Source organism: Fistularia commersonii, chromosome 9 (genome assembly GCF_037954325.1).
Source record: "Fistularia commersonii isolate RoL2024-O1a breed Wild chromosome 9, RoL_Fcom_v1.0, whole genome shotgun sequence".
In the NCBI taxonomy this organism is placed as follows: domain Eukaryota; kingdom Metazoa; phylum Chordata; class Actinopteri; order Syngnathiformes; family Fistulariidae; genus Fistularia; species Fistularia commersonii.
In genome coordinates this window covers 14,437,041-14,448,873 of record NC_141292.1, presented here as the reverse complement: position 1 = coordinate 14,448,873, position 11,833 = coordinate 14,437,041, and the positions used below count along the sequence as shown (strand labels likewise).

General features: G+C 42.9%; 1 protein-coding gene across 4 annotated transcripts in view; it reads left to right on the top strand.

Annotated features, from left to right (window-relative positions):
- The first annotated feature begins 6,470 nt into the window (after positions 1-6,470).
- rai14 (retinoic acid induced 14) overlaps positions 6,471-11,833 on the top strand; it is a 42,562-nt gene continuing 37,199 nt past the window's right edge. The window contains exons 1-2 of one of the 4 annotated variants that reach the window (XM_086152649.1): positions 6,471-6,848; positions 7,770-7,843. In XM_086152649.1, coding sequence (XP_086008775.1) covers positions 7,808-7,843 — 36 coding nt within the window. In that variant the 5' untranslated portion in view covers positions 6,471-6,848; positions 7,770-7,807. Of the gene's footprint in view, positions 6,849-7,769; positions 7,844-11,833 lie in introns of those variants that run through there. The other 3 variants (XM_086152648.1, XM_086152650.1, XM_086152651.1) reach the window with 3 other exon arrangements.

The window sequence follows — 11,833 nt, the reverse complement described above, 5'->3', positions numbered from 1 at the left end:
GAGTGCGTGTTTGGAAGCAGAGAGGGAGGAAGAAAGGAAAGAGCCTGGGACTGAGAGTAGGGACTTTGAATGTCAGGACTATGACAGGAAAAGGTAGAGAGCTGGTCGACATGATGCAGAGAAGGAAGGTGGATATACTGTGTGTCCAGGAGACCAGGTGGAAAGGTAGTAAGGCTAGAAGCTTAGGAGCAGACTTTAAGTTGTATTATTATGGTACTGACAAGAAGAGAAATGGTGTAGGAGTTATCTTGAAGGAGGAGTTTATTAGGAACGTCCTAGGGGTGAAAAGAATGTCAGATAGACTTATGAGTCTGAAACTGGAAATTGAAGGTGTGATGCTCAATGTTGTTAGTGGCTATGCCCCACAGGTGGGATGTGAATCTGAAGAGAAGGAGAAGTTCTGGAATGAGTTAGATGAAGTGATGCAGAATATCCCCAGAGATAAGAGAGTGGTAATTTGTGTAGACTTCAATGGACATGTTGGTGAAGGCAGTAGAGGGGATGAAGAAGTAATGGGCAGATTTGGTATCCAGGATAGGAATGCAGAGGGACAGATGGTGGTAGATTTTGCAAACAGGATGGAAATGGCTGTAGTGAACACTTTTTTCCAGAAAAAACAGGAACATAGGGTAACCTATAAGAGCGAAGGTAGGAACACAGAGGTAGACTACATCTTGTATAGACGAGGTAACCTGAAAGAGATCAGTGACTGCAAAGTTGTAGTAGGATGACTCTGGTGACAAGGAAGATGAAGATGACAAAGGCTGAGCAGAAGACAAAGTGGTGGAAGCTGAAAAGGGAGGAGTGTTGTATGGTTTTCAGGCAGGAGTTGAGAAAGAGTCTGGGAGATCAGGGTGATCTTCCAGATGATTGGACAACTACAGCTAGTGTTATCAGGGAGACAGGTAGAAGAGTACTTGGTGTGTCATCTGGGAGGAAAGTAGATAAGGAGACTTGGTGGTGGAATTGGGAAGTGCAGGAGTATATACAGAGAAAGCGGTTAGCAAAGAAGAAGTGGGATACTGAGAGTACTGAAGGGAATAGACAGGAGTTCAGGGAGATTCGGCAAAAGGTAAAGATAGAGGTAGCAAAGGCAAAACAAAGGGCGTACGATGACTTGTATGCTCGGTTGGATAGTAAGGAGGGTGAGAATGATCTATACAGGTTGGCAAAACAGAGAGATAAAGATGGAAAGGATGTGCAACAGGTCCGGGTGATTAAGGACAGAGAGGGAAATGTATTGACAGATGCTAGAAGAGTGATAGGAAGATGGAAAGAGTACTTTGAAGAGCTGATGAATGTGGAAAATGAAAGAGAGGCAAGGGTAGAAGAGGTGACTATTGTAGATCACAAAGTAGCACAAATTAGTAAAAGTGAAGTGAGGAAGGCATTGAAGAGGATGAAGAGTGGAAAAGCAGTTGGTCCTGATGATATACCTGTGGAAGTGTGGAAGTGTCTAGGAGAGGCAGCGGTGGATTTTCCAACTAGATTATTCAACAGGATCTCAGAGAGTGAGAAGATGCCTGAAGAATGGAGACAAAGTCTGATGGTGCCTATTTTTAAGAATATGGGGGATGTGCAGAATTTTGGCAACTATAGAGGGATTAAGTTGATGAGCCATACAATGAAGTTATGGGAAAGAGTAGTGGAAACTAGACTGAGAGCAGAAGTCAGCATTTGTGAACAGCAGTATGGCTTCATACCTAGGAAGAGTACTACAGATGCAGTATTTGCTTTGAGAATGCTAATAGAAAAGTACAGAGAAGGCCAGAGGGAGCTGCATTGTGTTTTTGTAGACCTAGAAAAAGCATATGACTGGGTGCCAAGAGAGGAGCTCTGGTATCGTATGAGGAAGTCTGGAGTGGCAGAGAAGTATGTTGGACTGGTGCATGACATGTGTGCTCGCTGTGAGACACTGGTACGGTGTGCTGTAGAGGTAACAGAGAAGTTCAAGGTGGAGGTGGGACTCCATCAGGGATCAGCTTTGATCCCCTTCTTGTTCACAATGGTGATGGACAGGCTGACAGATGAGATTAGACAGGAATCCCCATGGACCATGATGTTTGCGGATTACACTGTGATCTGTGGCAAGAGCAGGCAACAGGTAGAGGAAAACCCAGAGAGGTAGAGGTATGCTCTGGAAAGGAGAGGAATGAAAGTTAGTCGCAGCAAGAAAGAATATATGTGTGTGAATGAGAGGAACTCGGGTGGAACGGTGAGGCTACAGGGAGTGGAGATCGAGAAGCTGGAGGATTACAGGTACTTAGGGTCAACAGTCCAGAGCAACGGAGAATGTGGAAAAGAGGTGAAGAGATGGGTCCAAGCAGGTTAGAATGGGTGGAGAAAAGTGTCAGGGGTACTATGTGATAGAAGACTATCAGCCAGAATAAAAGGAAAGGTGTACAAGACAGTGCTGAGACCAGCGACGATGTATGGACTAGAAACTGTTACAATGACCAAAAGACAGCAGGCAGAACTAGAGGTTGCAGAGATGAAGATGTTGAGGTTCTATTTGGGAATGACCAGGATGGATAGGATCAGGAATGAGTCTATCAGAGGAACAGCACATGTTAGATGTTTTGGAGAGAAGGTCAGAGAAGCCAGACTGAGATGGTTCGGTCATGTACAGAGGAGGGATAGAGAATATATTGGTAGACGGATTCTGGAATTGGAGCTGCCAGGCAAGAGGTCTCGAGGAAGACCAAAGAGAAGATTTTTGGACTTAGTAAGGGAGGATATGAAGGTAGCTGGTGTGAGAGTGGAGGATACAGAGAACAGGGTTAGATGGAGAAAGTTGGCTCGCTGTAGCGACCCCTGAAGGGAAAAGCCGAAAGAAGAAGAAGATTTAGGGGGCCCTACTTGACACTCAATGATCCATACAGACATATCCATTTACAGAAAATACAGATTTTAAAGAAATAATAAATATAAAAAAATATAAAATTGAAAAACTTGTAAAAAAAAAAAAAGTGACAGAGCAGTTGGCATCAGATGGAATAGGCTACTTTAAAAAGATATGTTTTGAGTTGTGATTTCAAGTGAGGGAAATTAATCAATGTTCCTATTGGGGTTGGTAATGAGTTCCAGAGAGGGAGCAGGTCAGCTGATTGCTCTGCTCCCCATAGTAGTGAAATGGGTGGAGGGGAAGGACAGGTCTATGGAGAAGAGGATCTTAGGGAGCAGGAGGGAGCGGGAAAATGGAGGAGGTTGTACAGATATGGAGGGTTGAGGCTGTGGATGGCCTTCATTGTTAACAGGGGGATTTTGAATTGAATATGGAACTAACCGGTGGAGCTATTGGTGGACTGGAGCAATGTAGTGGAGGGAGGGGGTTCGATTGAAAATATGGGCAGCTGAATTCTGGACCTGTTGAAGTTTGTGGAGGGATTTGTGATGAGGCCAAAGAGGAGAAAGTTACAGTAGTCCAAGTGACAGGGATTACGGCAGTGTGGGGGATGAAGGGGTGCGGAGATAGTTAATATAACCTTTGCCCCTTGTTCTGCTTCAAAGAAAATAGCACAACTCGGAGTTTAGTGGTACTAGATCTACTTCCCCGAAGCCTAATGGTTAGTTTAGTTGTTTTGTGTTAAACGGTCAGGCGTGATTGTGAGTGACTATGCGGTGCTGGTATTAGAAAGTAACAAAACACGAAAAACAGCAACCACGTCATTGTCCTGCTCACATTAATTCAAACAAAAATCCAGACCAGAAATATAGGTATATCATGATAAAAAGCCACTGATTTATCATCTTCACTTATACCGACATTGTTCACTATTTAGGCGGAGCGCAACTCTTTCAGATTGGAGGATCTCCTTGCCATGACCTTGATTTTTAGTACCCCCAAACAGTTGAATTCAAATCAGAACTCTGACTCGGCCACGCCCTAATGTTTTTTTTTTTTTTACGCTTACCATTTCTTCACCACTTTTACTGCATTTTGGGTCGTTAACATACCGTTATCATATTGAATGGCCCAGTTTCTCTGCAGGCTGCCTGATGTTGTTAAATATCTTGATGTATTCAACTTTTTTCAAGGTGTCATATACTTTGATTGGTTACCCAGTGGGTGATAGAGCACCCCAAAAGCATTAGTTCTCCACAACATTTGACAGTGGGGATGGTGTTTTTGTGGTTGAAGGAGTCCCCTTTTATATGGCAAATGAAGACTAAATCAGTGTGGCCAAACAAGCAAAGTTTTGTTTAATCTGGCCATAAGACAGAAGACTGGAAGTCTTCTTTTTTTTTTTTATAAAGATTAAGCAGGCTTTTGTGTGCTTTATCTGGAACAGAGGCGTCCACCTTGGCATGTGTCTGTAGAACCTTGTAGTGTGTAGTGTCTTGCATTTTTTTAATAAGAGTTTGCACTAGAGACACTGAAACTTGAAAATATTTAGATATGGCCTTCTAACCCTTTCCTGACTTGTGCACAGCTGTAGGTCTGCAATGAGCTTATTTCCCCTAGCCATGACTGTGGATGAACCGACTGCAGCAACCTGCTGTTTTTGACCTTTTAAGTTGATTTAATCACATGTTAAATCAGAGAAAATAGGGTATGTTACAACAGTTTTGACTATTTGGAAAGGTCACCAGTCAATCGCAGGACCACATATATCTGTAGAGACAACCATTCACCATCGCATTCACACGTCTTCGTAATTTAGGGTCTTCAATAAACCCCCTGCCTATTTTTGGATTGTGGAAGGAAACCTGAGAACCTGGAGGAAACCCATGCAGACACAGGGAGAACATGCAAACTCCACACAAAAAAATGGCAACGGTACGCATGATTTTGGGCTGGACTGTATTCATACATTTGATACATTCTTCTTCGTATCTAACCAACCTTTCATCAATGACTGTCATATCAAACATATACATTTGAATAATCAGTATTTATTTGTCTTGATTTGTTTGAAAATCTGGCCTGGGTGTTATTGCTACCATTATGACTTATATTGTCTTTTGTTATAAGCTTATTTTTTAAAGGGACATCTTCTATTGTTGTCTTCAAAATGTTTGTTTTAGTATCACATCTTCAGTTTTTGAATCGCTCTCATAACGACTTTGTAATACTTAATGCATAAGTCTTTGGGAAAAAAGACGCACCACTGAAATTCATGACAATATCCAACTTGCCCGCTAGATGTCAGTAATTTGAGAGCTATTTACACCTCATATTGCCTTTTTATAATTCTTTATTCCCTAACCTACTGGAATCATGGCTCATCGACTCAAAATATAATTCTATTAGGGACAAGCCTCAAATAAAGAAAAACAAACACAGAAAAAGAAAGAAATCTGACGTGGAAAAGACAATGGCTGTTTCACTATTGTGCTGTTTTCTGAAGCTTTTTGCCACAAATAAAAACATGAAGGGCTTACAAAGAGATGAGGAGATGTACTGAGGTCTACTGACCTCAGTACAGGCAAGACACCAAACTGATAAGACAAGATAAAATAATACTTCATTGATTCCTACTGGGGAAATTCAAACTGCAATACCAATGTAGGATTCACTCAATGGACTGTGAATAGAAAAATAAATCATTTCCCTTCCTCGCAATCCATTGGCTTCTCGGTGGATAAGCACCCATGTCATAACCTTTGTGACATTTTTGTGACCTGTGCACTAAGTTATTGGAATCTCCACCCACACACATACACAGACTGGAATAACAGTTCAATAACCTTGTTCTGTGTGTGTTCTGCGTCAACGTTCCTGGTCCAAACCCCTGGAGTCTGACCAAGAACTCTAAGCTAAAAGGCAGGATGTTTTGGCTGCGACTGGCTCCTGGCCCCCACCTTTGTCGAAAGAGGACTTAATACCAGCCCTTCTTTAAACAAACAAACAAAAAAAAACTTTCAATATCAAATATCACAGAGTATGCAGGGATTTTTGTCTATGTGTGTACGCATACTGAAACGTCCTCGCAAGCTGTCCTTGTAAGTTGAATAAAAAGATTAGTCTTTATTTGTCATACTCAGAGGCAGTAGAATAGAATAGAATTTTCCACAATGATTACGGTAAAAGAAATTATCAGTGGACCGACATAAGTAAATAGCTATTTCAAAAAAATTGCAATTCAATAACCGAAGATCCATAGTACCAGTACTCGTTATTCAGAGTCCACCACTCTACCAAATAGCCATCTCAAAACCATATACATACATACATTCATTTCTTCGGTTTTTTTGGGAGGGGGGGGGGGGGGGGGGGGGCTAAGTGCGATTAGTGGGGTTGTGCTTGGTGAGGAGGTTTATTCTATTCTATTCTATTCTATTCTATTCTATTCTATTCTATTCTATTCTATATCCAGTGTGTTGGGGGAATGCTCCTTTAGCGCAGGACTTGAATGAGCACAATAGCGAGAACCCGGCGGGTTCTCGTGCAAGCCACGGTCAATGGAGCGGCGGTGCCGTGACGTCACATTCCTCCGGCTGACTGGAGGCCGGGTGCGGAGCCGCCTGGGGTGGGTAGTTCGGGGCGGGGGTTGAGAGGGATCAGCGAGAGATGGAGAGAGAGTGAGGGAGTGAGAGAGGAGGAGAGATAGAGGGAGAATATGAAGGAGAGATGGGGGGCGGGAAGAGAGAATGTCCAAAGTTTTTGACTCATGCGGACCCAGTTAGTTGTCTGTTCCGCACTTAATTCTTTATTTTGACCATTATTTTGGTTTGTTGTTTTCGTACCCTTTCCATTCTACTCCAGCGGAATGGCGGTTCTTCGGTTTCAGACCGGGATTGTGTAGTTTAGTGAGCTCTCGCGCGCACACCTCGCCAGGAGAAGGTTCGCACTCACACACTCCGAAAGAAAACAGGCGGCTTGTGTGTCACTCCGGATGAAACGGGTAAGAGGATCTGAAGCGGCGGCTTCGTAACTGCAGCCGTTTTTTCTTCCTCGCGTGGGAAGCAAAGTCTAGCTGAGGCTTGCGCCGCCGCCGAGTCTCGTGAAGCTACCGAGCCTTTCAATCATATCAAGTGTGGCATTTATTTGTATTTTTCCGAAATAAAGGAGGAGGCAGGAAGAGGGTAGTGAATGCGGGGTGCGGTTGATGCATTGAAAGCTAAAACCGGGCGGGATTTTACTACACCCCATTCTCTAATCCGTGGAGAAGCTCCGGGTTCTTCGGACCGGGACCTCTGTTGTTCTCCGTGTACCGAAATTAGTTAGCGTGTTCGATTCTATCGTTTGGCGTTTCTCCATGCGCGTGTCCATTTTTGTATTTCTGTACACGAACAAAAAAAAAAACAACTGAAAAAGCAAAACCTCGAAATGTATTATTTGGAAAATTGACAGCCGTGAATAAACTGTGGTTGCAGAACATTCTGGAATTATTAACTTTAATGATAATGCTTAAAAAGGGATATTTTAACTGACAAGGTCACTGCTGCCCTGGAGAATTGGAAGTGTGCGGGGGGAGGTGTCAGTCAGTAGGCATCCCAGAGGGGTGAGGAGGTGATTTAAAACATCAGTGAAGGAAACTGCGGAGGCTGGATGCCATTTCAAAGTCCTGGAGTTTAGATTGAAGTAGCTTGTGGCCGGTTACAGCTCGCAGTGGATTCTGGGAAGGCGAAGGCGCAAATTTGGAGGAAATCTAAACGCTCATCTGAAGCATTAACAAAGAGTGTGTCCCTTTTTTCCAGATTTTTTAAGGGAAATTATTTTCCTGTGCACACTTTGAGCTGAAACTTGGGCAATCTTTGTTACAACTCTCGGGTTTTCTATGCCTCCTCTGAGTTTGTGTATTTGTTCTTTCTCTTGCTCCCAGTCTTGGCAGAGCTCTAGACTGCATGGACCAGACTGAACATGAAGAGCCTCAAAGCCAAGTTCAGAAAGACTGATGTAAGTACTGTAACATGTTTTGTCGGCTGAGTGTGTGTACATGCCATTGAGATTGTGTGGAGTGTGAGAAGCAACAGATAATTTATGGCAAGATTTCTCAACTCCGGAATTGTTTTGTAAACTGAGAAATGGTGTCATGGTGTACAGTCTAGTTAGAGGTCTACTCTTTTTTTAATAAACAGAAAGCATGCCCAAACCAATCCCAGATGACAGCTCTAATTGTAAATGTTATATGGAGGGAAGGGCCCCCTTTTAGCACCCCTCCCATCACCACCACAGACATAAATGGGGTTACAGGGTAATCCTGCGAAACTGTGATTTATGGTGTCCGCAGCAGGATCCAGACTTGCTTTCCATGTTGAGTCACATCAGAAGGTGATTGTACAACATGAGAGAATCTCGGTCCATCGTCCTGGTGACAACCCCCCCCCCCCCCATCCCTCTTGCTGCGCCACCGCACAAGCAGATTTAATCCCTGCCGGCTATGAAGCAATGTCTGTGGGGGAGGAACGTCTCGGTCATTTAATTGCTTACAATCTTAACACATTATAGACCCGCAGGAAGTGAGGTGTCTCCATGGTGTCTGAGTCAACCGTTGTCACTGCAGACTTGCTGACACAGAGCTGAACTCCAGACAGGAAAAGTCTGGTTTGAACGGGACGCGTCAGAAATGTGTGGGGTGTCAGAGGAATTAGCCAAGGGGAGAGTGGAATGCTAACTTAATAAGGCAGTGGGTTTATGTAGCCTGTTTCTGAGGGATTAGGAGAGCATGGCGGGACAAGAGCTTTTAAACGGGATGATACGCCAAGAGCAAGACTTTCCCACAGAGGGAATGGAAGGTGGAATGAGGCCCTCGCCACCGTCCATCACAATACTACCCATGTAGCGGAAGGCAGCACTTTACCTCTCAAATCAGTCCCCCTAGTAGAACATTGAGATTGACATAATCCCCTAGAAACAAAATCTAAATATGTTATCAGAGTATACCCTGGGCCAGGGAGATTAATGTGTAGATGTTGTTTGGACAGCACTGATGAACAATGGTGTCCATTGTTCAGGAAACATCTAGGCTTGCGCTCGCAGTTTCACAGTAGTTTCTTGAAGTGCAAAATGGGCTCTGTCCGTTCTTGACTTGCCCAGATGGACAGTGGCCTGCAGTCTGAGACCGAGGCTTTTCAAAGATGAATCCTCTCTGAAATCGTGGGTTGTAGGCAGCTTCAGAGAAGGGGGGTGTTGCTTGGAAACATGATTGCAGACCTTGCACGCACACAGCCATTTCTAAACCTCCACGGAGGTTAGAGCATGAGGACTTTTTATTATTTGATTTTCATAAACCCCTTGTATCTACACACAAAGAGGTGAGGGGGAATTCTGACACAGGAATTTGATGGGTGAATGTGTAGCACCAACTGGACTTAAAGTGACAAACTAGTTTGTGGTTCATCGTTGTTTCCTGCAACCCGTTAACAATGTTCGAAGCATGCAGTAACGCTGAACCAGTGGCGGTCTGATGCAACAGAAATCAATATAAAAAATACCAATTAATATGTCACACCATCACAGTGTTGAGGATCAGCATTTCAGTGCACGTTAAGCCGTTGAAAATAATGGATATGATTGACATGTGGTGCTGAGAAGGCATTGCTTGTTTCAACTGACAAGCCAAAAGTAGTTCCTTTGTTTCTTTTATAGAAATCAGGAACAATGTTAAGAGAAAGAAAATATATCCTCGTTTCTATTTATAGGCCACTTGTGACAGATTACTCAGGAATTCCCTTGTGCCCCCGGAAACTAGCCTTTTATTTTTCAAAACAAAATAACAAACTTGATGCCTTTTTTTAAATTGCTGATTTTCTAGAATCCAGAAATTGTGTCAGATCTTTACAAAAAGATCTCGCCCCCCCCTTGCCCTTTGAGGGGTAGAGGCAGCCGAGGCTGTTACTTGAACGTCTACAACAACAGGCCTAAATAAGGAAGAATCCTTAATAAACTGAAGTGGTAGAGAGAAATTATTGCAATTGCTGTAATAAGTTGCATGTGACTTGAAAACTAAATGTAGTGCTGGATTATAATAAACCCGTGACTCTTCATTTCTCAGATGTGTAGTTTATGGGCTTATAAACAATTGTAGCTTTTTTGTGGGCTCTGTGTTCCCTTGAGAACAGCTTGTTTCACTCTTCAGAAGAACATACTCCTAAATGCAGCGATTTATGCAGAGTACAAAACCTGTGGTAGAATACAGCTGCTGTCATTATTATTATTATCATTATTATTGTTATTATTAATATTATTATTATTAGGAGTGGTTGATCTAGGTTGCTGTCTTAGTAAACTGGCCAGTCTTTTTTCTTTTATTTTTATTAGAGCAAGAACAAAAAAAGAACTGCCCTGCACCTGATAGCATTATTGCAGATATGGTTTGTAATTAGGTCGATGTACAAATATTCAGGAACCTCCCCCAAGATAGCTGGCTGGTCCAAAGAAGGTGATTGCACATTTTCTAATATCTGTTGAAGCCAAAATGTGTAACCATGGTGACAATTTAAGCTACCCTCAGAATACCAAGGGCTGTTTATTATCTTAACCATGACTATGGACTGAAATGGCATTTCCTGTAGTTGCCCAGCATTGCTCAGATATAGTTAGGCTTTTGCCATTTTTGCTGTTGACCCCCTGTTGACCCCTGAGACATTTTCAGCTCTACCCAAGAGCCCCCTTTGCCCCCCGACCCTCCTGCACCACCCCTTAAAATACCCCCTACAAAGGACAAATTTATAAGCTTTATTAATGGGGGACTTTAAAAGAACAATACCGAAAATCCTGCTTACTTTCTTGTAAGTGTTGGGAAAGCTATGTGTGTTTCATACAGCAAACTGTTGGCCATGATACGGCGAATATACACAGATGTTTCTAATTACATAATGAAGTGCCTCGGCCGAGCCTTCATCAGTAACACCTGGCTTCATGTCCTGCTTCAAGCCAAAACTCTAGTGGTATTGAAGAACCAATGCCCAAATGTAGCCTAAATTTTTATTTCAAATCCTGTACCCATGAATGAATGGACTGATGAAATTGGTTTTAAAACACGTAGAGCTATGTATTTATTTATTTATTCATTTAAAAATCTGTTTGAAAAGAAACTTTCTGTCTGACGTTTATTTTTTACTCATTTTGCAAGCTTGTGGGTGACAATTTTGTAAATAAAGATTGTTCAGACTCAGATAATTAATCCAACGGAAATATTTGATTATTTCTTGTGTGGCCCAGTACCAATTGATCCACGGACTGGTACCGGTCCATGGCCCGGGGGTTGGGGACCAATGTCATTATGGACCAAATAACAGTTTTCGGGATGGGGAATGTGGATTTGCTCTAATTTGCTGCCTAGAAGATTAGGAGCAGGAACCAATCTGTGGTAGGGCTAACTGTGAATATTCTGCCTCAAAGGGAACGACATGAGCCAACAGATGTGTGTTAAGTCAGATTAAGTAATTTGTGTGTGTGTTTTCTGGCAGGTGTGCTTGTCTCCTTGCTGGACCCATAATTATGTTTATTTTCTTGCTGGCTGATCAGTTGTCCCCAAAATGATGGGATGGCACCACTGAATCCCCACAAGCAATTGTGTGTCACTGACCGTGGCTTAAATTCTTCTTCTTCTCCTTTCGGCTTTTCCCTTCAGGAGTTGCCACAGGGAATCAATCTTCTCAATCTAACTCTGTTCTCTGTGTCCGCCTCTCTTACACCAACTACCACCCTCATATCCTCTTTCACTATGTCCATAAATCTTCTCTTTGGTCTTCCTTGAGACCTTCTGTCTCGCAGCTCCAATTCCAGCATCCGTCTACCAATATATTCACTATCCCTCCTCTGTGAATGACCAAACTATCTCAGTCTGGCATCTCTGACCTTCTCTCCAAAACATCTGACACGTGCTGTTCCTCTGATAGACCCATTCCTGATCCTATCAATCCTGGTCACTCCCAAAGAGAA